Source organism: Lepisosteus oculatus, chromosome 3 (genome assembly GCF_040954835.1).
Source record: "Lepisosteus oculatus isolate fLepOcu1 chromosome 3, fLepOcu1.hap2, whole genome shotgun sequence".
NCBI lineage: Eukaryota > Metazoa > Chordata > Actinopteri > Semionotiformes > Lepisosteidae > Lepisosteus > Lepisosteus oculatus.
In genome coordinates, this window is record NC_090698.1 from 32,929,668 (window position 1) to 32,950,976 (window position 21,309).

General features: G+C 40.6%; 1 protein-coding gene across 1 annotated transcript in view; it reads left to right on the top strand.

Moving 5' to 3' along the window:
- The window catches only part of LOC107075774 (rab9 effector protein with kelch motifs), a 50,047-nt gene extending 42,509 nt beyond the window's left edge, over positions 1 to 7,538 (top strand). The window contains exons 16-18 of the mRNA XM_069187124.1: positions 1,129 to 1,213; positions 1,775 to 1,879; positions 4,334 to 7,538. Of these exons, the coding sequence (XP_069043225.1) occupies positions 1,129 to 1,213; positions 1,775 to 1,879; positions 4,334 to 4,438 (295 nt within the window). The 3' untranslated portion in view covers positions 4,439 to 7,538. The remainder of the gene's footprint in view (positions 1 to 1,128; positions 1,214 to 1,774; positions 1,880 to 4,333) is intronic.
- Positions 7,539 to 21,309: the final 13,771 nt, after the last annotated feature.

Sequence of the window (21,309 nt, forward strand, 5' to 3'; positions counted from 1 at the left end):
AACCTTGGACATAAACAGAAGGATTTTAAAATCAACTGAAAATCTGGCAGGAAGCCAGTGCCTGGAGCCCTAGATAAGCATGATATGATCACTTGTGTATAAGTCAGTATATTAGCTGCTAAATTCTGAACTACAGCACATTGCCACACATAGCATTATACTCCCTAAAGAAACAAGGGCATGAACAATTTTAGGATTATTAATGGTATTAATTGATTTCCTCCTGATGCTGACACTGATCTGTGAAGAAAATAAAATTATTGATACACTCCAGGAAATAAAAAATGCATTTGTTAGATTTGGAGAATGTGTTTATTAGATATGTACAATTAAGAGCAAAATGTAAAAATAAAAAAAATAATTCATGCTACTTATGTTTTCATCAAAAGTTTGAAATGGCTGTTAAATTTATTTTCATTGGTTGGTTAATCCATATCCTCCCATTTGTTATTCTCTGTAAAAAATGATGATTCTCCTTTTTAAAGGTTTGTTACTGTATGTGTAGCAACTAATAGTTGATAACTACATCTAATTAATAAAACTAACTAATTAAATTTAATTATAATTAGTGGGCTTTTAAGTAAATCAAATGTAATTGATGAACTAAACAGTGCTGCCACACATCATCCAGGTGGGTGCTGCACTCCATCTCTCCTTCCGACAAAGGAAAGAGCTGTGGGAGGTGCTGTCCTTTGGATGAGACATTAAAATATGGTCCAGATTACATGGTTGTTAAAGATCTTGTGGAAGTTTTAGAGGTTTGGGTGCTAAACCTTACTAACGTCCAATCTGAATCTGGGTTTGTACATTCTGATCTTCTCACTCAGATCATTGTTGTTGTTGTTGTTGTTGTTGTTGTTGTTGTTGTTGTTGTTAATGGTGGTGGTGTTGGTTTTGTTGTCCTTGTTAATATGCACTAAATGATGATTATTATAATATGGATGAACATTTACTTCATACTATATATACAGTATGATGCACTTTATTATATTTTTAACAAACAAGTCACAACAAATGCACTTTTTTAACTTTTTTAAATGCACATTTTTGAATGCACATGTGAATGGATTTACAAATATAACGTATACTATACAGTATGTAACAATGGTATCTTCTGTCTACATGTAGTGAAAAGTCACTTATCGCTCAAGCTGCAATTGCTCTCCAGCATGAAAGAGAAGTCTACAGCATCCAGTATCAAAAACAACAACAGGTCTGTATTTATTTGGTTCACATTTAATGTTTGCTTTCAAAAATAGTAAAAACAATTTGCCACAAGGACCTCCTATCATGGTCTATATCTCTGTGTTACAGAAAAAATAAAGACATACACCTGGAAATATTCTAAAGTTTTCTTTGATGATAGTGCTACACTGGGGGAAACAAACACCTGGAAAATTAAGCATCATACAATTGTGTTACAAACATTCACTATAGGTGGTAGCAAAATTCATTTAATATATTGACTTACTCTGTTATGTAGTTCTTGTACTTGCTTTTAAGAAAATATAAATGATCCAACAGAAGTAGATCATAACTGATACTATTATTCTTCTGTAGCAGCACAACGACGCTTTTATTTGACCTTCAGCACAGATGTTAGAATATTTTTGGTAATGTTTGACCATAGTTTCCAAAACCATTTTTCCCTATATCTCGAGTTATTCTCAAGAGGATCAGCCTCACATGCACTAATCTTGCATAGTTAAAACTATAATAAAGAATCAGAATCAGAAAGAAAGAATCAGAAGAACTGACCATTGTCTTTCTTTAGGAACTCCAGGAAATGCTAGAAAAACACAAGGCCCAAAATGAAGCCTGGCTAAAAGCCCGAGCAGAGGAGAATGACAAGGAGAGGAAGGAACTCTATAAACTACGGGTAATCTCTGCTTCTGCAAGTATTATCAATGATTTCAATGATAGCCAGCAGCCATATCACCCTGCAACTCACAACTGGCAACCCACTGAAGCTAAGCAGGTGTGAGCCTGGTCAGTACCTGGTCAGTACCTGGATGGGAGACCTCCTGGGAAAAACTAAGGTTGCTGCTGGAAGAGGTGTTAGTGGGGCCAGTGGGGGGCGCTCACCCTGCGGTCCATGTGGGTCCTAATGCCCCAGTATAGTGACGGGGACACTATACTGTAAACAGGCGCCGTCCTTCGGATGAGACGTAAAACCGAGGTCCTGACTCTCTGTGGTCATTAAAAATCCCAGGGCGCTTCTCGAAAAGAGTAGGGGTGTAACCCCGGTGTCCTGGCCAAATTTCCAATTGGCCCTTACTAATCATGGCCTCCTAATAATCCCCCTCTATGAATTGGCTACATTACTCTGCTCTCCTCCCCACTGATAGCTGATGTGTGGTGAGCGTTCTGGCGCACTATGGCTGCCGTCGCATCATCCAGGTCCATCCATTGGTGGTGGTGGAGGGGAGTCCCCATTACCTGTAAAGCGCTTTGAGTGGAGTGTCCAGAAAAGCGCTATATAAGTGTAAGCAATTATTATTATTATTATTATTTCGGTAATCAGAAAGCACCAACGTGTCTTTTTCATACCTAAAACAGAAAACTATTTTTTATTAATAACACATTTGTCACTGGCTGCAGAGGGCGCTCCTTCTCTGTTCTGTCCCTAGTTTCCGGTCTGCTGTCCTTCCGGTCCCTCTCTTTCCCTTGGGCTATATATTTCCGGGTCTTGCACTCTGTCCTCACTCAGCATTGATGTTCGGATGTCCTGAGACCCGCCTAGCACCAGGGCACCCCACGTTCGCTCCCTGAGGGCATAGGTTTCTATACGGCATTCCTGAACTCTTTGCACTAATGAGTCCGGGCCTTTTTTCCGTCTCGCCGCTACACATATGGGTCTTTTTCCGTTCTCCTACTCCCCACGGTTGGTCCCTTTGGACGTCCCTGACAGAATGCTGAGCCACTTACTGACCCCGCGAGTGGCGCTTTTTGTCTTGCCGCAGTTTTTTGTTGTTGTTCTCTGGGCTGTTTTTTTTTCAGTTCCTCTATTCTAATCACTGGATATCACTCCGATCTTCCGTGCCTGTGAGTGGGTCCTGCACCTGGCTTTCCTCGGGTAGATCACTCCGATTTCAGTGATTGAATGTTGAGCTGGCTTGCCTATTCTTATTACTGGATATCACTCTGAGCTTCTGTGTCTGGAGTGGGTTCTTGTGCCTGGCTCTTCCTGGTCTGGCTCTCTCAGATATCAGTGATAGAATGGTAAGCTTTCTGCCGTTCCTCCATTCTTTTCGCTGGATTTCACTCCGGGCATCTGTGTCTGTGAGCGGACTTCGGTCTGGCTTTCCTCAGGTTGTCCACTCCCACATCAGCGTTAGAATGTGAACGTGCTATTTGCCCAGTCTGCGGTATTTTTCCCCGGGGTTTTGGGGTTTTTTTGCTTTTTGTTTTGACTTTTTTTTCTTCCTGGTTTCCCCTCCTTTTTGTGTCTCGGAACTTTGGTTCCTACCTGTTTTTGGTTCCTATCTGTTTTGTGTGGTTTGTCTTCCTGGTCTTTCCCAGGTTTTTGTCTGTTGTGTTTGTGCTTGTGTACTTTTTGTTTTAAGTCTCCGGAGCTCTACTCTACCCCCCCTTACTCCACCCAATAAAGGTTTATACCCCGGAGGAGGGGGTAGCTCTCAGCCGTGGACTCCCGGAGGTTTCCTTTCAGTTAAATTAGGTTTTTCCTCCCCCCAGTGCTGTGCAGCTTATTTATTTGTATGGGCGTCAGGAGCCGCCCATGAAGGGGGGGGGGGGGGGTACTGTCACGCCCTCTGCAGCCAGAGGGCACTCCTTCTCTGTCCTGTCCCTAGTTTCCGGTCTGCTGTCCTCTCTTTCCCTTGGGCTATATATTTCCGGGTCTTGCACTCTGTCCTCGCTCAGCATTGACGTTCGGATGTCCTGAGACCCGCCTAGCACCAGGGCGCCCCACGTCCGCTCCCTGAGGGCATAGGTTTCTATACAGCATTTCTGAACTCTTTGCACTAATGAGCCTGGGCCTTTTTTCCATTTCGCCGCTACGCATATGGGTCTTTTTCCGCTCTCCTACTCCCCACAGTTAGTCACTTTGGACGTCCGTGACAACATTAGCTGGATAAATGTTTAGAGACAACCCACCTGTCTGCAATTTCCCTCAGGGGATCAATAACATATCTATCTTCTAATTAAAATGCAAGATAACAGGGATTTGTCAAAACAGAGATTTTACCAAACTTGTTATTGTGAAACCATGGTTAACTTCATCCATATTTTTAGAGGGGAAAATTAAGGTATTCTTTTGAGATGTAAACTAGTGTTGCAAAAGATGTTTTCACTTGGAAAATCATTTTTTCAGGAGGAGATATTGCAGGAGCAAAAGAAGCTTAAAGAAGAGCAAGAGAACATTCAAAAACGAAGTGAACAGCTGCTGTCCATCATGCAGCAGTTTAAAGGCATGTAGAACAAAAGAGTAATCTACAACTTAGTTTATGAGAACAAATTCAGTCATCAACTGTGTTTATGTTTTATCATTATTTTTTAATTAAGAAATGACTTGTCATTTTTAAGTTAACGGGTAATGAAGATGATTTTTGAAAGGTACTGTACTTTTAATTAGATTTCTTCTCAGAAATATATAAGAAACAACAGGAGGGCAGAATTCAAAATGACTAACAAGACATGCCTTTTTACCAAATTTAGGCCAGAATAGTGAGATAAATCATTTTAAAGATAACTGATTAATTGACCCAATTCAACCTGAAAAACGTAAAAGTGCTCCAACCTGGTGCTACATGCATGGCAACTGAATCTGAAAAAATAACAAAAGTAAACATCATTCAGTTTTTTCAGTATAACCTAATAGTTAAAGACTTAATACCGAAAACTGTATTTGTTTCCATTACACTGCTACACTGTGTTAGTTCATTATTCTGAACTCTTATCAGATGCCACACTGTTTCTGTTGTACCATGGTATTCAACTTTGAGACAGTGGTGAGTAACATAAAGTAGAATCAAGGAGTTCAGAACAAAATGTGACGGGAAAGCTGGCCATCATTAAAACAGATTCCCATGCTTTTATACTAGCCAACCATTTGCTACCTGCTTCTTCCAATTCAGGGTCATAGGAGAGCCTATCCCAGCAAGCAATGGGAGTACAGCCTTGTAGGAATTTGGTCTGGTACTAATTGAACTCGTGAATTTTCTAATGTAACCATGAAATGCTGTATGCTGATTAATCTTACTATAAGTTACAGGCAGGGTCTAACACCCTGGACAGGATGCCAGTCCATTGCAGGGGAGACACATTCACACCTAGGGCCAATTTTCCACACTCACTCCCAGAAGCCTATAATCTACTGTACCAGTATGTTTTTGAACTGGGGGACGAAATGGGAACACCCTGAGGTAACCCACACAAACATGGGAAGAACATACAAATTCCATGTAAATAGGATAGGCAGATAGGCCCTAGAGCTGTGAGGCAGCAATGCTAACCACTGTTGCACTAGGCTGACCTTTTACACATAAGCTTTTATTAATTTGCAATTAGAATGTTAAAATGGAGAAGTAACCAGGAATATAACATTTTCATTTCACAGTTTCATTTAGAGCTTTTAAAAAAAGCTAACGGCAACTGAGAACACCAGGTAGGACCACAATGGTGTATTAAAAATAACATTTTAAGAAACAGAAATAAATTTGCTGTAGTGGTAGGTTGTGAACATGAAGATGGTAATGTCTGTTAACATTTTTATAAGCTGATATTAAAGTTATAAAACCAGAATTGGAGTGATCAACACTATACTTCCACTGCTGACAGACGTGGAAAATGGCATTTTCATCAATAGTAAATGGTACCAAAGTTATTGATTCTTTGAGCATCAAAATTATGGGGTTCAACGGGCACTCGTTTTATTCAGAGACAGATTTTCTATAACATATATACCAAACATATAAATATTTTTAAGTATGGCACTTCATTTTTTTCCTCAGGGTAATAAATTCAAATGTCTTTTTTATTGTCTATCCATTCTGTAGTGCCTTCATAAGTCATTCTATTAGAAATTGTATTTCTAGTACTATTTAATTTATACTAGTGATAAAAGTAATGGAGGAAAAAATCCAGAAATCTTCTTTAAATTTAGCTAAGCAAGAAAGAATTGACATATGCTTTGAGTTAGGAGTGTAGTCCAACCCAGAGTCAGAGCAGTTTATCCTGGATTATGCAGTATTAAGCAGGCTAGAAAGCACCATCCCACACTCAGCTAGGACACTGGACCATCACAGAGATGATTCCCCAGCAAAGCTGGTCTCCATTGATATGGAGCTGGGTAGACTGGTGGAACTGGGATAAAGGCAACAATATAAGGCCCATATCAGGAGTCTGAATCCACAACCTACCAATTATGAGTCCAAAAACCTACCCACTAAACTACACCACCCCCACAATGTGTATAAGGATCAACAAAGCATTAACCATCTTAAAAGGGTGTATGTTTTCCTGGCATTTTTCTTGCAAGTTTGCTACTCAAAATATCCCTTATTATTAGAAATAGAAGCTGTAGATACAGTTTGCTTTTTAGCACACCACACAACTGTTTGACTGTGTCTCTTTGACCCTTCAATCCAATCCTTCCCCTAGAACTTACTTATACATACTCATCTTTTTTTGTGAAGCTCAGCCCACAATTTTACAATGAGATTAAAATGAGCCAACTGGGGGAGGCCAGCTCATTACTTTCAAGGCCAGGTTTTCTCCCTGAGGCTGTTAAAGAATTAAATATTGCTTGATATTGCTTGTTTACATATTTACCAATTCTCCTATTGTATCTGTGCACTGCCAAAAAAGCCCCAAGACCTTACAGTACTTCCTTCGACATGTACCTTACGTTTCACTTTGAATATATAATAAGATTTTTAATGCTGAAATTTGCAGCCATTGTTGCATCCACCCATAGTACTTTTCACCATTTCTCCTTTGGCAATTATTTTTGGAGCTTATCCCAGAAGCTGGAATGACAGAATGCCAGTCCATCACAAGACAAACATATCCAATAGCCAACTTAGAAATGAATGTTAACCTGGGCAACATGCCTGTGGAAGAAAATTGGACTACCTGGAGAAAACCCATGCAAACACAGGGAAAATATATATGTGTGCACAGCTGATCCTGGGCTGCTTTTTCGTATCATCTAACCTGTAAGAATACATAGTTAACAAACTCGCCAGCAAGCAAAAAGAGGCAAACTAAACCACGCTTGCACTTGGAAAGCAGCAAATTGGATTTGCAAGTTCAACATTTTGTGTTTTAATATTATTAATAAATATTCATGAAATACTGCGTGTAGTGACTTTTAAGGACTTCGCAGATGCATTATTTTACTAATTTAGTACACAGGTTTTTAATTCTGTTTTATTTGTATTTTCATTCTGTTTATTAATTTGTACCTGTCACTATTGGTTTTGCATTATTAGTAGTAGTAGCAGCAGTAGCAGTAGTATTTTAAAGTGTTAAAGCTACTTTCTGTTACAATGTTAAGTATACTACATTCAACCAAATAAAAATTAAATTTACAAACAAATTGTAAATTTCTAATGGTGGTGTTTGTAAACTGCTTGCAATACAAGTGATTGAGTTTCTTGTTATAAAAGGCCTCATGGAGGTTTTCCTATGAAACGTTCAGGAAGTGTGTTCCTCCAATCACCCACTGCCCCTGCACATTTTGGAAATGCAAGCTGTTCCACAGCTTTGTAAATAAGTATTATTATGGTTGTTAGTAATTAGAATACATCAGTGCACCTTTAAAACAACTTCGTCTGATGATCAGATGTCACAGGGCTCCTCCATTGAGCGGCAATCTGTAACCCAGCCGTTACAGATTTATTTACAATACAGCTGGCAGCAAACCAAAGGAAACAGCAAAGAGGGATTTCTGAATAACAATTAAACAACCATTCATTTATTTCATTTTGTCGATAACAGTAATTAGTTACCTTTTAAAGATTGTAGAATTTATCATTACATTTTTAGGGATTGTTTAATTTGCAACTAGAGTCAAAACTGTAATTTATTATGTGTGGTACATGCTTACAATACACTACATTCAGTCAAACAGAATAGGTTTTAAAACTAGTTTGCTAATAGTGGTAGGCAGACCCTGATTGTATTATAGCTAAATAAAAAGATTTGCTGTTTAAAAGAATGTGTGCGTAGATGATTTCCAGTGAAATTAACAGTAAGTGTGTTCCATTGACTGCCTCTGAATATAGGAACATAAGAATAGGTGCAAACTATTCTAGCTATTTTTTTAAGAAGCTAATTCTTCTCATTCAGCCATGTCTTTAAAAAAGCTAGGGTATCGGCTTCGACAACATGGTTGGGCAGTTTGTTCAAGACACACTCGCAACACTTTTTGTAAAGAAGTCAGTCCTATTCTAAATTTTTAATTAGCCTTTAACATAGTTGCCTCTGTTGTCCTCTGGGTCATTTTTTTGTAACTTGTAACTTCAATTTACATCACAATAAATGAAGGGTATGCACAGCGCCATATTAGTGATTCAGAACGAGACAGCAAAACTTCCTGTGAGGTGAAGCGGCCCTATACATTGTTAACAAGCAGGCTTGTGAATACATCTCTTTTAATCTAACAGAAATATTGCTCTCATCTTCAAGATGGTTCTGCATGCAAATCACACTGGAAGTTTTCTGTGGTTGTAACAGCGATGTTGCCAAAATTATGATTTACTGGACCCTATGTGATAGCTGGTGAATTTCAGGCATCGGGTTTAAGGGTGAAAGCTGGGTTACTTAGCCAAGTCGAGGAATCAAAATCGTAGTCAAAGCCGTAACACAGGTTGGGAAGCTGGACGGTCAGAAATTAGATAGCTACAAGTTATTGAATACGAGAACTGAGAGCTCCACTGGTAAAACCAGTACCGAGCATTGTGGTGGTGGTGGTAACGAGTACTCTGGGAAGCAGATACTGCAGTGATGAGCGAATGGTGTGATTGGATAATAATTAAATGTGTCTGCGTTATTAGCTTGTACATCACATTACATTAGTTATTACAGTGGCTAGTGAGCAGGAAGGACCACATCACATCACAGTTTGTGTGAATTCTCTCTCTTGCCCATGGCAAGACCAGAGGTTTGAGACAACATGGCAACTTACTGCACTTTTACAAAGTTCACAATTTTGAAATTTTCAAAATGTTTCTATAACATCAATTAATTTATTTCATTTCTGAGATTTAATAACCAGTCTGAGAAATTGGGACTGCTGTTACCCTTAAAGTTTAATGTATCTGAGGAATTTGAACATTTGAATCTTTTGGTTCCCTTGCCCCTATCCTCTGGAGCTGGTCAGTACATGGAAACGTATATACAAATTAACTTACTACTGTTAGTGCTGTGGCTGTAGGTAGTTCTCTTCCACCTAAACCACAATATAGCTAAAGTAGAGAAGCTGATCTCCTCTCATAGTGCTTTAAAGCCCTTTGGGATGAAAAGTGCTATGTAAATGTGAGAAATTATTAATAGCAGTCACACACATTTTTTGTATATATTGTTACTGTAAAATGTAATTTGTTCAGCTTTGAATTTGAGGTTCAGATTCATCTGTGATGATGGTTTTGAACCTCAAATTGAAGGTCAGTGAATAAACCTCAGTTACCCGAAGATGCATGAAAATGAAATATTGATTTTTAGCAGTGCTATTGGAAGTATAGAACCACCAGTATCGCAAGAAGTGAAACAACAACAACAATAATAATAATAATCCTTACACTTACTGTGTATAGTGCTCCACACAAAGCGCTTTACAAGTCATGTTTGGCTGCCATTGCACCAATACACTCAATACACATCAGTGGGGATAAGAATAGGGTAATTAAGCCAAACCATAGATGTGATTTATTAGGATGATTTGAAAAGTCGAGGGGGAAATTTGGCCAGGACAAGGGAGTTAATGCCTCTACTCTTTCAAAAAAAAAACTGGGATTTTTAATGACCACTGAGAGTCAAGACCTCAGTTTTATGTCTCATCAAAACGACCTTTTTTATAGTATAGTTTCCCCATCACTATATCCATCCTCATCTCTTCCAATCACATAGTTTTGCTATTGTATATGTCATTTATTGATATTCCCACAGAGTAGTTTGCTGACATTTAGCCGGGCTTTTCATTCACAATATGCTAGCCTCAAAATTTTTGGTGTGAATGGGGGTAAAAAGTGCCAGCCTAAATGGAGTTGAACATGTGTAATAAGTGTGAAAGGGGCCTAGGCAACGTACAGTACCACCTTTAGATCAGCATATATACTGTAGCCCTTATCAGCTTTTTGGTCAGAAACAGAATGGTATATTTTACACAGTGTTGATTGTATTCACTTCCGCCCGTGCACACTAATATATAAATAATTAATTAATGCTTAATTGGCAGAACACTGGACATACAGTATTTGGATCAAAGGAACAAGTGATAGGTTTATTCCATGCTGAAAAGAGAAGAAAGAAAACACAACATTTTGGCCATGGAGCCTTCTTCAGGTGTGACAAAGACAGGGCAGTAAGCAAAGGTAATGTAGCGGGAGGACAAAAGTTGGGAGAGAGGAGGAGCGGGGGGTGGGAGCAGAGGACAGACAGAGTGGCCAAGCAGGTAGTGTGAAGTCAGGATAGGTGAAGAGAGGTGTGAAATGAAACCTATAATGAATAGAGAGAATTTAGAAGAAAATTAGTCTGTCGATTGAGATAATGGGGAAGGTGTGATCCTAGATGCAGGATAATTTTAGTTTCTGTAGTCTTTCTGTTAGAAAAACCATCTTTGAGAACACATACAGAGAGATTAATGTGATCATGGCTGTCAGAGGTGAAATGAGAAACAATAGGCTTGGAGAAATCTTTAATCTTCACAGCCCTAACATGTTCTCTGAAGTGGTATCAGAGTCTCCTTCCTGTTTCCCCAATGTAGATGGCTGGGCATTTACTGCAAGAGATACAGTAAATAAGGTTGCTGGAGGTACAAGATGTCATTTGAGTGATCCAGAATTTTCCTGAGGGGCATTGAATGAGTGTGGTGTTAGATATGTACTTGCAGGTGATACAGCGAGCCCTGTCACAAGGGAAAGTGCCTGGCGTGGATGGTTGCTGAGGGCAGTCAAGGGATCTGTGAACAAGAAGGTTAAGATTAGGGAGTGGGCAATATGAGATGATGGGGTGGTCAGAAAAGAGGGCCACAATGGAGGGATCATCCTGTAGGATGGAAAAACTGTTGTTAGTAGTCTTGGGGATAGGAAATGTGTTGCGGTGATAGGGAAGCACCAAAGGAATGCAGTTGTTACGGCGGAAGTTCCTGATTGAGTTGATTGTCCGAGGAGTGTTTTTGGCTCCGGTAAGGGCCATGTCAATAATACTGCTAGGGTATCCTCTGTTGATGAAAAAAGAGTACATTTTGAGGGCTCGGTTCTGGAAAGTGGTGTCGTCGCTGCAGAATCGTCGTAGCCAAAGGAAGTGTGAAAAAGGAATAGAGTTTTTAGTGTGTTTGGAGTGAAATGAGCAATATTGGAAATAGTCGTGTGAATCAGTTGGTTTGTAATAGACCATAGTAGAGAGTCGGGGACAGTTAATGGAGAAGCTGATGTCTAGAAATGGAAGAGTAGTGGAAGACATGTTAACTGTATATTTGAGGAATGGGTGGAAGATGTCCTTGTGGAAGTTGGTGAAGTGATGCAGAAAGTGCTCAAGCTGGTTGTTAGAGCATGTGGCGGCACCGACACAGTCATCAATGTATCACTTGTAGAGGTCAAGGACAAAGCCAGTGTAGGAAGCGAAGAAGCGTGCTTCTACCCAGCCGGCAAAAATATTGGCATAGCTGTATCCCATTCTGATGCCCATGGCAACTCCATTAACCTGTTGGTAAAAAGGTTATTGAATGAGAATGCATTCAGTGTGAGAACCAATTCTGCAAGGCGTAACAGGGTGTGGGTGGGTGGATCAAGCACTGTGCATTTGTCCAGCATGTGCTTGAGGGCTGTAATGCAGTCATTATGGAGAATGATGGTGTAAAGAGATGTGATGTCCATGGTAAAGATATAGCATTTGGGGCCCTGAAATTGGAAATTATTAAAAAGTTGGAGCGCATGGTTGGTGTCCTTGAGGTATGAGGGTATGAGGTATGAGGCAACCAGCGGTCTCATTAGGCTGTAAGTAGCTGAATAGTTGCATGCTGATACGATGGGGAGCCCAGGGGTGTTCGGTTTGTGGATTTTGGGGAGGAGGTAAAATTGAGATACCTGGATGTTCAATGATGAACCGGTTCGCCTCCTGGGGGAGCTCCTTACTGCGGATAAGAAGGGAGATTGATGATACCACTTCCTTTTGGTAGTCAGTGGTAGGGTCCTGTTGGAGAGGGGGGTAGGCAGAAGTGTCAGCTAGTTGTCTAGAGGCTTAAAAAATATATAGGTCCTTAACCCACCCCACAGCAAGGCCCCCTTTGTCCGATGGTTTGATGATGATATCATCCCCGTTGCGGAGAGACTGGAGCGCCTGAATTTCTCCTTGGGTTGTCACAAGCTAATCCGTAGCTACTAGTGATAGAAGAGATCAGACCCGATGCGGTGCTGTGATGGTAGATGTCAGGAATCCAAAAGGGCGAGAGAGAGAAATGCGAGGTCGGGTAGTTAGCCAGGGTCGGGTTACAGGTGTCCGTCCGGTTGATAGGTTTCCAAATCCATAGTCCGTAAGAGAGAGTGATGAAGGTAGCCGGGAACGAAGCAAGGTCGGTAATTAGTAGTCAAGCCAGTAGGTGTCCAAATCCTAAATCCGTGGAAGAGAGAGACCTGAAGCCGTTGCCGAAGAATAATCAGGGTCGAAATCCAGAGGTCAGTTTGAAGAAAACACGCACAAGAGAAGGTTTAAGGCAATCTCAACAGTGAGCAATGAGTGAACGGAGTGGAGGGGTTTATATGTGAAAGCGGGGAGTGACGTGCTAATTGCTAATAGCGGTGCAGGTTTGTACGCTGGGAGGTGCACACGGGAGTATGATTCGTGACAGGGTGAGGTTAGACCTATGTTAAACTGGGTATAGAGATTGGTGCATTAGTTAATGAAATAATAGACTGGTGGAAAACGGCCGGAGCGGGGAGTCCAACAGCTCTGTTTAGAATTAATATTGTTAATAACCAGATTGTTGTCAGCTGTCTGTGAGGAGGAATTGACAGCAAAATGTGCTCTGAGCCGGATCCTGCGGTAAAAGCGGTTAAGGTCGACATTGGTCTGGGGGATGTCCAGCTTCCTGGGAACGTACAAAACTGAGGTCTTTGTTGAGGATGGATTGCTCATTCTGTGAAAGGGAAAGGTAAGAAGGAAAAGTCACAATAATACAATACAAAAGTGTGTTGGGGTGCTTCCCTACCACCCCACACTTTCTATCCCCAGGACTATTAATGACAACTTTCCATTCTACAGGATGATCCCTCCACTGGGGCCCTGTTTTCTGACCACCCCATCATCTCATATCGCCGACCACCTAATCTGTATAACCTTCTTGCTCACTGCTCCCTTGACTGCCCTCAGCAACCATCCACACCAGGCACTTTCCCTTGCGACAGGGCTCGCTGTATCACCTGCAAGTGTATATCTAACAGCACACTCATTTAATGCCCCTCAGGAAAATTTCAGATCACTCAGATGACATCCAGCAACCTTATTTACTGTATCTCTTGCAGTAAATGCCCAGCCATCTACTTTGGGGAAACAGGAAGGAGACTTGGAGACGCTTCAGAGAACATGTTAGGTCTGTGAAGATTAAAGATTTCCCCAAGCCTATTGTTTCTCATTTCACCTCTAACGGCCATGATCACACTAATCTCTCCGTCTGTGTTCTCAAAGATGGTTTTGCTAACTCCTACATCAGAAAGACTACAGAAACTAAAATTATCCTGCATCAAGGATCACACCTTCCCCCTTCTCTCAATCGACAGACTAATTTCTTTCTAAATCCTGACTTCACACTACTGTCAGGAACAGTTCTTTCCGGGCCCTATGCAGACGACACAATCCGGAATAGTGACGAAACACTAGGAAAAAGTCATGTAGGACATGGGTATGGAGACAGGGGGTCGTGTCCATGCAGTGCTGGTGATCCAGGGGAAGTCAGTCTGGGGTGAACAATCCATGACAAAGTCCAAAGGGGAAACCAAAACAGAAGGATAAATCCAAGGCCAGGCAATCTATCCAGGGGATTAAAAACCAGGAACCGGATCAGGACCGGCAGGGGGGATCAGGAAAAGAAAGATAAAACCATAACGGAGCCAAACGCAGCAGGACCGGGGCTCTCACGAAACGGAATTCAATGTAGAGCCTCGAATGATGTCTGCTTCTAGCTTTTAAGGGGGAACTGAACTAAGGAATAGGTGCGGGTATTGGGGGAGAACAAGGAAGGTCTGGAACGCCCTAAGAGGAGGAGTAGCAATCGTGATAACTACCTGGTTGGTCACTCTGTCTGTCCTCTGCTCCCGCCCCTCACTCCTCCTTTCTCTCAGCTTTTGTTTTCCTGCAGCATTACCTTTGCTTACTGCCCTGTCTTTCTAACACCTGAAGAAGGCTCCATGGCCGAAACAATGTGTTTTCTTTTTTCTCTTTTAAGCCTGGAATAAACCTGTTACTTGTTCCTTTGCAGCCTACACATGCTGACGCAGCTATCCACCTGAAATATTTGGATCAATACCATTTCTAATATAATCTTAATTGCTTTCCTGTCTCATACTGACCCCTGATTATCTCTTCTGCTCTGCATAGCTATTATTTCCCAGTTGTTTCCAAAATGAGGTCATAGTGGAAGAAAAGGGAACCTGTCTCTTATATAATTAAAGATCCTATTCAGGTCTTCATTGCTACCTAGAAAGATGCTAAACAAATGGAAATCTTTTTGCCTATGACAAACAGGACATAATACTAGCAAGTAGTTTTTTAGCCTGCTGGGTCAAAGAGGAACAAGATGGAAATTTATGTTTCTGCTATCATTAGAGAATTATTCCTTACCAAAATCCTAAAATTGGTCTTTTTAGTATTCAAATTACCTGCACATGTTCTGTGGTCTGACCTGTACAAAGAGGAGGCCACTCATGGTGTTGTATCTTCCTCCATTTGTTCTGTGTGTAATATCTACAGTATACTGTAGTGGGATTCATTTTGTTACTTTACTTTCCCCAAAAATATTGACTTCATGACCTGTACATGAATTGTCTGGCCTTTGTTAAATGTAAGTGGGGGTGGAGGGGAGTACCCATTACTTGTAAAGCACTTTGAGTATAGTGTCCAGAAAAACTCTATATAAGTGTAAGCAATTATTATTATTATTATTATTATTATTATTATTATTATTATTATTATTATTATTATGTAAAGCTGACTGGACTTTACTGATGGCTATTGTGAGTGCCTCAGGTGATAAGATAAGGGACAGCTCTGGATAAGGGTACAATCTGCCTGAGCAAACATTCCAAAGAATGCCCATTCTTAAAGAAGCACTGTTAGGTGTAGTTAATCAATTCATGGTCTCAAAACACAACAGGATTAAGACTAACAAAGGAAACCAAAGACAAAAACAAACTTAATAATATATAATATTATTTACAACAGCAATTTGTTCTCAGAACCTAAATCCCTGTACCTTTTAGCTTCCTGCACTAGATGCTAAACATGATCACTCTAATACACTCAGACCTTCACATAAAACTATAATAGTAAACAGCTCTGCATAGACTACACAAATCTACACAGATCATCCTCATACACCCTTTTGTTCAAAACAAAAACATTTCTCAATAAAGAGACACAAACTCTGCCTGTTAAATTTAAAAAAAGAAAACTCAAATACTTGCAATAATAGTAAAAAATATAACTCCCTTCAGTTCAGATACTTGGAGAATCTTGGCTCATGCAAGAGAAATACGGTGATTAAAAGTAGATGGTCAGCTGTACTTCACTTATTCACTTACTCTTCAGATTTGTACACATATACTCACTTTCTGTCTCTTTATAAAGTCTACCACATGGTAGCTATTGTTTATTTTTGGGAGTTCCTAGAACATTCTAATGTGTCTAGTGACCTTGCATAAAGTTTAAGTTTCTTTACATCTGTACTCATCTAGATCCCAGATGCTCTAAAGAGAGAGAGAAGGAGGAATGTCTCATATATAAGACACTACTGATAGTATATATTTCCTTAAAATAAAAATAACACTAATACAAATATTTTTCGCACTATGTTAAGCACACACAGTATACCATAAGAAATAGTATATAAAAATATATGAATCTAAAGTGAAGTGCATCATAATCACTAGGTTTACTCAAAATAGAGGTAAATACAGGTACAGTATGCTGCAAAAATACACAGGTGTCTGTCCAAAAATAACCTACAGTTGTCAAGGCAACTATCTTGCAGATACATGTTTAAAAAAGTTGTGTTCCTTATGAGGTATGAAGAGAACTTGCTGTTATCTTCATGAATGTATTCCAGATGTGTTTCTTATTAATAGAGACTGTGAAAGGACTATGCAGAAGGAGTACAACTAACATTGTTAGGTGTAATCCGGGGCAACATTGACTGGTGTGGAAAATCTTTTGACTTAAAATTGGGATAAGCACCCTCAGATATTATAGATTTCTTACTGGAAATCGGGACTAAGTGGTTGGGAAAGACATGCTGGTACTGTATGTTTGTGACACTGCATGTATCACATCTCTGAAGAAAGGGAAGACAGCCATGGTCTAAAAGTAAAGGACAGAGTACCAAAAATGACAAATTGCACCAAATATAAAACTACGCAACCCAGCAAATTTGAAGGTGCTAAATCCCCCCACCCTGCACCAAATGGTCTAGATGGGCTGAAAGGCCTCCTCTCATATGTAACCTTTTTTATGTTCTTAGAACTCAAACGAGGGTGGGACTGTCCTGGTAATCACATGAGGAAGGCTGACATAAACAAACAGGGGCTACATGCAGATGATGTCTGTATGCAAATCACTAAATATTGTGATGTATTGTCTTTCCTTTGTCTTTGGGTTTTTTAGGCCTAGTCCCTGCCCTTTCAGCACCCCTAGCACCTTATGCATCACCTCTAACTGTGTAGTAATTTGATCAATGTCAAGGCAAACAGTGTGTCACTCAAACTGCGATGTTTGCCGCCTACTGTGCTGATTTTTATGACAGCTGAAAGACCTTATAAAGAGAGAAGAATTGACACAAAAGAAGGAAAAAAACACATTTCTGTTTCTTATTTCTGTAGCTCAGTGACATCAGAGGACTTTAATGGATTACCACTTTAATGCAATGAATGATTTCCCATAGGCCCTGTGCCTACAGTGCCTAGGGCCTACGAAGTTTTTCGGGCCTATGAAGGAAGGAAACACTAGTGACTAACAAAAACCAAGCTGAAACAACATGCTTGTGATCGACTCTAGGTGCTCCAAATCAATAATCATTCGCTATCTAGTGGCTGTTCTAGAAACTAAAGTATCGAAGTGATGTTCGCTTGACTCACTCCATCACGTGGTTTATTATTAGAATAGTGTAGCGCCAGTACTGGTTGCTTTAATGGCTGCGTCTCCCCTTAGCTATGCGCCCACAAGGCAGGCTGGGGGCAGAGACCATGGGGCTGGACTTGATGTCAGTGTGTCGACCGGAGATTGACCTGGCAGTCTTAATAGTGTAATGCAACGGGGGCTCAGGCGGGCGCCCTTGCCGCATTAGGTCGGCCCCGCACCGTCCGGGGCTCGAACCCGGGACTCCTGCGTCTCTCTGCAGCGACCCAGCCCCGTGAGCTAAAGAGAGATCTCTTTACAGCCCAGTAGCTGTAGTCCTGCTATCACAGGGAAGGGCGGTGACATCACCTGCTCTGGTACGCCGGCTCTTACACAGTACCTGTCGGCCGTAAGCGTTACAATAGCGTAGAGCAGTGGTTCTCAAACTGTGGTACGCGTACCGGCAGTGGTACGTGGCGTGCCGCCAGGTTGTACGCCAAATGACCCTCGAACTGTGTTGTGTGCGCTGAAAAAATCGGGACGGGTTTTCATATTTTGTATTTTTATACGTGTCGAATACGCAGCCTACGTACTACAATACAGTGCGCGCTAATACTTCAGTGGACACAATAGATACTCTGTAATTCTATACCACTCTATAGGAATGCGTGCTACAGACGCAAGTGACCAATTGTATTTAAAAAAAGCTACTGTATCTCCAGCAAATAGGGAGAAAGGAGAATGTGCGTGATTTTGGAACAATGCCAACGTTGCAAACACAGGAATGCATAGAAATGCGTGCAACGAACACTGGTAATCTTGTGAGCACAGGAAAGCGTGAAAAATAACAGTAAAATATTTAAGAACTGTTCTAAGTTAATTTGAGAAAAATACACCGAGCGTCTCTGTGTTTCTCTCCCACGCACATGAAAAAAATACTTAAAATAAACACTGAAATAAAAACGGAAATGTGGAAAAATGCAAGCTTGCGGATTGCTAAAGCAGGTAAGCCCCACAATATTATGTGTGGAGAAAAAGCTGCTGAACAGCTCGACCTGCTGCCCGCCCCCCTCCCGAAAAACACAGTCATTCATAGAATTAGGAATGATTATATCAAAAGTACGTTGACAGCGCGCGTTAAGATGAGCAGATGTTTTTCACTGCAATTAGATGAGTCTGTAGTCGATTTGGCCAATTTGCTCGCTTACGTTAGATACGAGTTTGAGGGTACGTCCCGTGAGGACTTTCTGTTCTGTAAGCCGCTACCAATAGGAACTACAGGAGAGCACGTATTTCAGCTTCTGAATGAATTTATCGGAGAGAATGGCATCGACTGGATAAAATGTGTCGGAGTTTGTACAGATGGTGGTAGAGCAATGACAAGCCGACACAGGGGTGTAGTTGCACGAATTAGAGAGGTTGCTCCAGAAATTAATGGTTTCATTGCAACATCCACCGCGAGACCTTTGCCGTCAAGAAAATGCCTGACGGTTTAAAATCTGTTAGACTGTTGTGAATTGTATCAAGGTTCGAAAAATAATTCACATCTGCTTTGCTCGACTAAACAAGCTCACCCCTCTCACTGAAATGGTGCTTTTTTATTTTTATGTGTTGTTTTTTTTTCTGTAAAACACTTTGAGAAGCCACATTTTAATATATCAAACAAAGTTTATTATTATAATATTTATTATATGTATGTGTGAGTGTGTGTGCACATAATTTCTGGGGTTCCTATGAGATAGTGACTTTTAGGTGGTACTTGGATGCTTTGGTTGGATTAGGGGTGGTACTTGGTCCAAAAAGTTTGAGAACCACTGGCATAGAGAGTTTATGAGGAGCCATTTTAAATAGTTGTCAGTGTTTGCTGCTTTGTCCTTGTAACCCACCATAAACTGAAGTACCCCTCCTTAATCCTTACCTTGTGTGTGTCTGTAACCCTTTTGAGGAGTTTCAATTTTTGTCAGTCAAAGTTCGAACGGTGGAGGTAAATCGTAAACATGTTGTTGTCTGCATCAGGGGTATGCAAGCTTCATTCTGTATGAATACTCTATATCAATACCCTTGAAATGCTAAGCAGCCACATCACCCTGCAGCTCTCAACTGGCAACCCACCTGAAGCAAAGCAGGTGTGAGCCTGGTCAGTACCTGGATGGAGACCTCCTGGGAAAAACTTGGGTTGCTGCTGGAAGAGGTGTTAGTGGGGCCAGCTAGGAGCACTCGCCCTGCGGTCTGAGAGGATCCTAATGCCCAATTATAGTGATGGGGACAATATACTATAAAAGGTACTGTCATTTGGATTAGATATAAAACCAAGGTCCTGAGTCTCTGTGGTCATTAAAAATCCCAGGGCGTTTCTCAAAAAGAGTAGGGGTGTAACCCCGGCGTCCTGGCCAAATTTCCCACTGGCCCCTACCAATCATGGCCTCTTAATAATCCCCATCTATAAATTGGCTTCATTACTCTGCTCTCCTCCTCCTTTATAGCTGCTATGGCTGCCGCCGGATCATCCAGATGGATGCTGCACATTGGTGGTGGTGGAGGGGTGTCCTGTAAAGCACTTTGAGTGGAGTGTCCAGAAAAAATGCTATATAAGTGTAAGCAATTATTATTAATAATAATAATAATTACCCTGGTCATTACAATAGATGAAAGTGCATCATGTCAATCGAGGTAATTCAATTGGCGGATACCCCTCTAGCACATTTCAGAGTGAAAGTTCCTAGTGCCTACGAAAACCAAAATCTGGCCCTGCTTTAATGGTTGTAGTTGTAGCAAAACTATTGAACACTTAATCATAATAGTGATTTTGTTTGTCATTTTTCTTGAAATTTATGTTGATCATATTACTGCATTGCTCTATGACTTGGAAATATTTGCTGTGAGAAAAATAGTTTCCTTTTTTTATTTGTTGCCTTTGTTATCCTGACCTCACAACTGTTGAAACTGTTTTCTTAAGATTTTAGGATTGCTAATTGTTTAGTTGCTATAGCAATGTATTTTTATTGCCCTCTTTATTTGAATATTGATATTCATATATATTGATGGACACTGAATTAATTATATTTCTATGCAGGTTTCATGATTCATATAGTGAATGATCTCAAATTGAGTCCAGTAACTAACATCTTTATACATCCTACTGTTTCTGGCCCCTGTCCCACCTCACCACCTTTGCTCATTTTAATGGTTCACCCTTTTGTTTACGGAAAAGTAAAAATGTGCTTTATTATTTCTTACTTTCACTGCTGCACAACCCAGAGAAAGGCCCAACAGGGAAAACTGGAAAAAGCCTGCTACAAGGTGAAAGACTTCAAAGACGACATCCTGTGATAATGAAGAGTACAACAACTACAAAAGTGGTGCTGTAAACACAGCAGGAAATAAATTATGTATTGTTACTATTTGTTGTTGTATATAATGTAAGTTGTATATTACATTTGTAATAACAACAATGTTCTATCTTCTCACTTTTGCAGCTTCAACACTCCCTTGCTTTGACAGTTATTTAAATTGTGTGATATTGCTCAGGCCTTTCTTTTGATGTACGTTCAGTCTGACAACGTTTGTAAACATTTTAATTAACATTTATACTGCAAAACAGCAAGGAACTTTGTGCCTACCCATTCATAATCTTAGTGTGCACAGAAAGAAAATCACTGTCAATTAAAACAATATTCGCACAGCTTTTCTATTCACGTACTGAAGCAGCAGCGCCCCCGACGCATGCTTACAAGATGCTCCTATCCCTGTCGCAGTCATCTCAAGTATGAGCGCAAGCGCAGGCTGCTTGGCTCCAGACTGGAT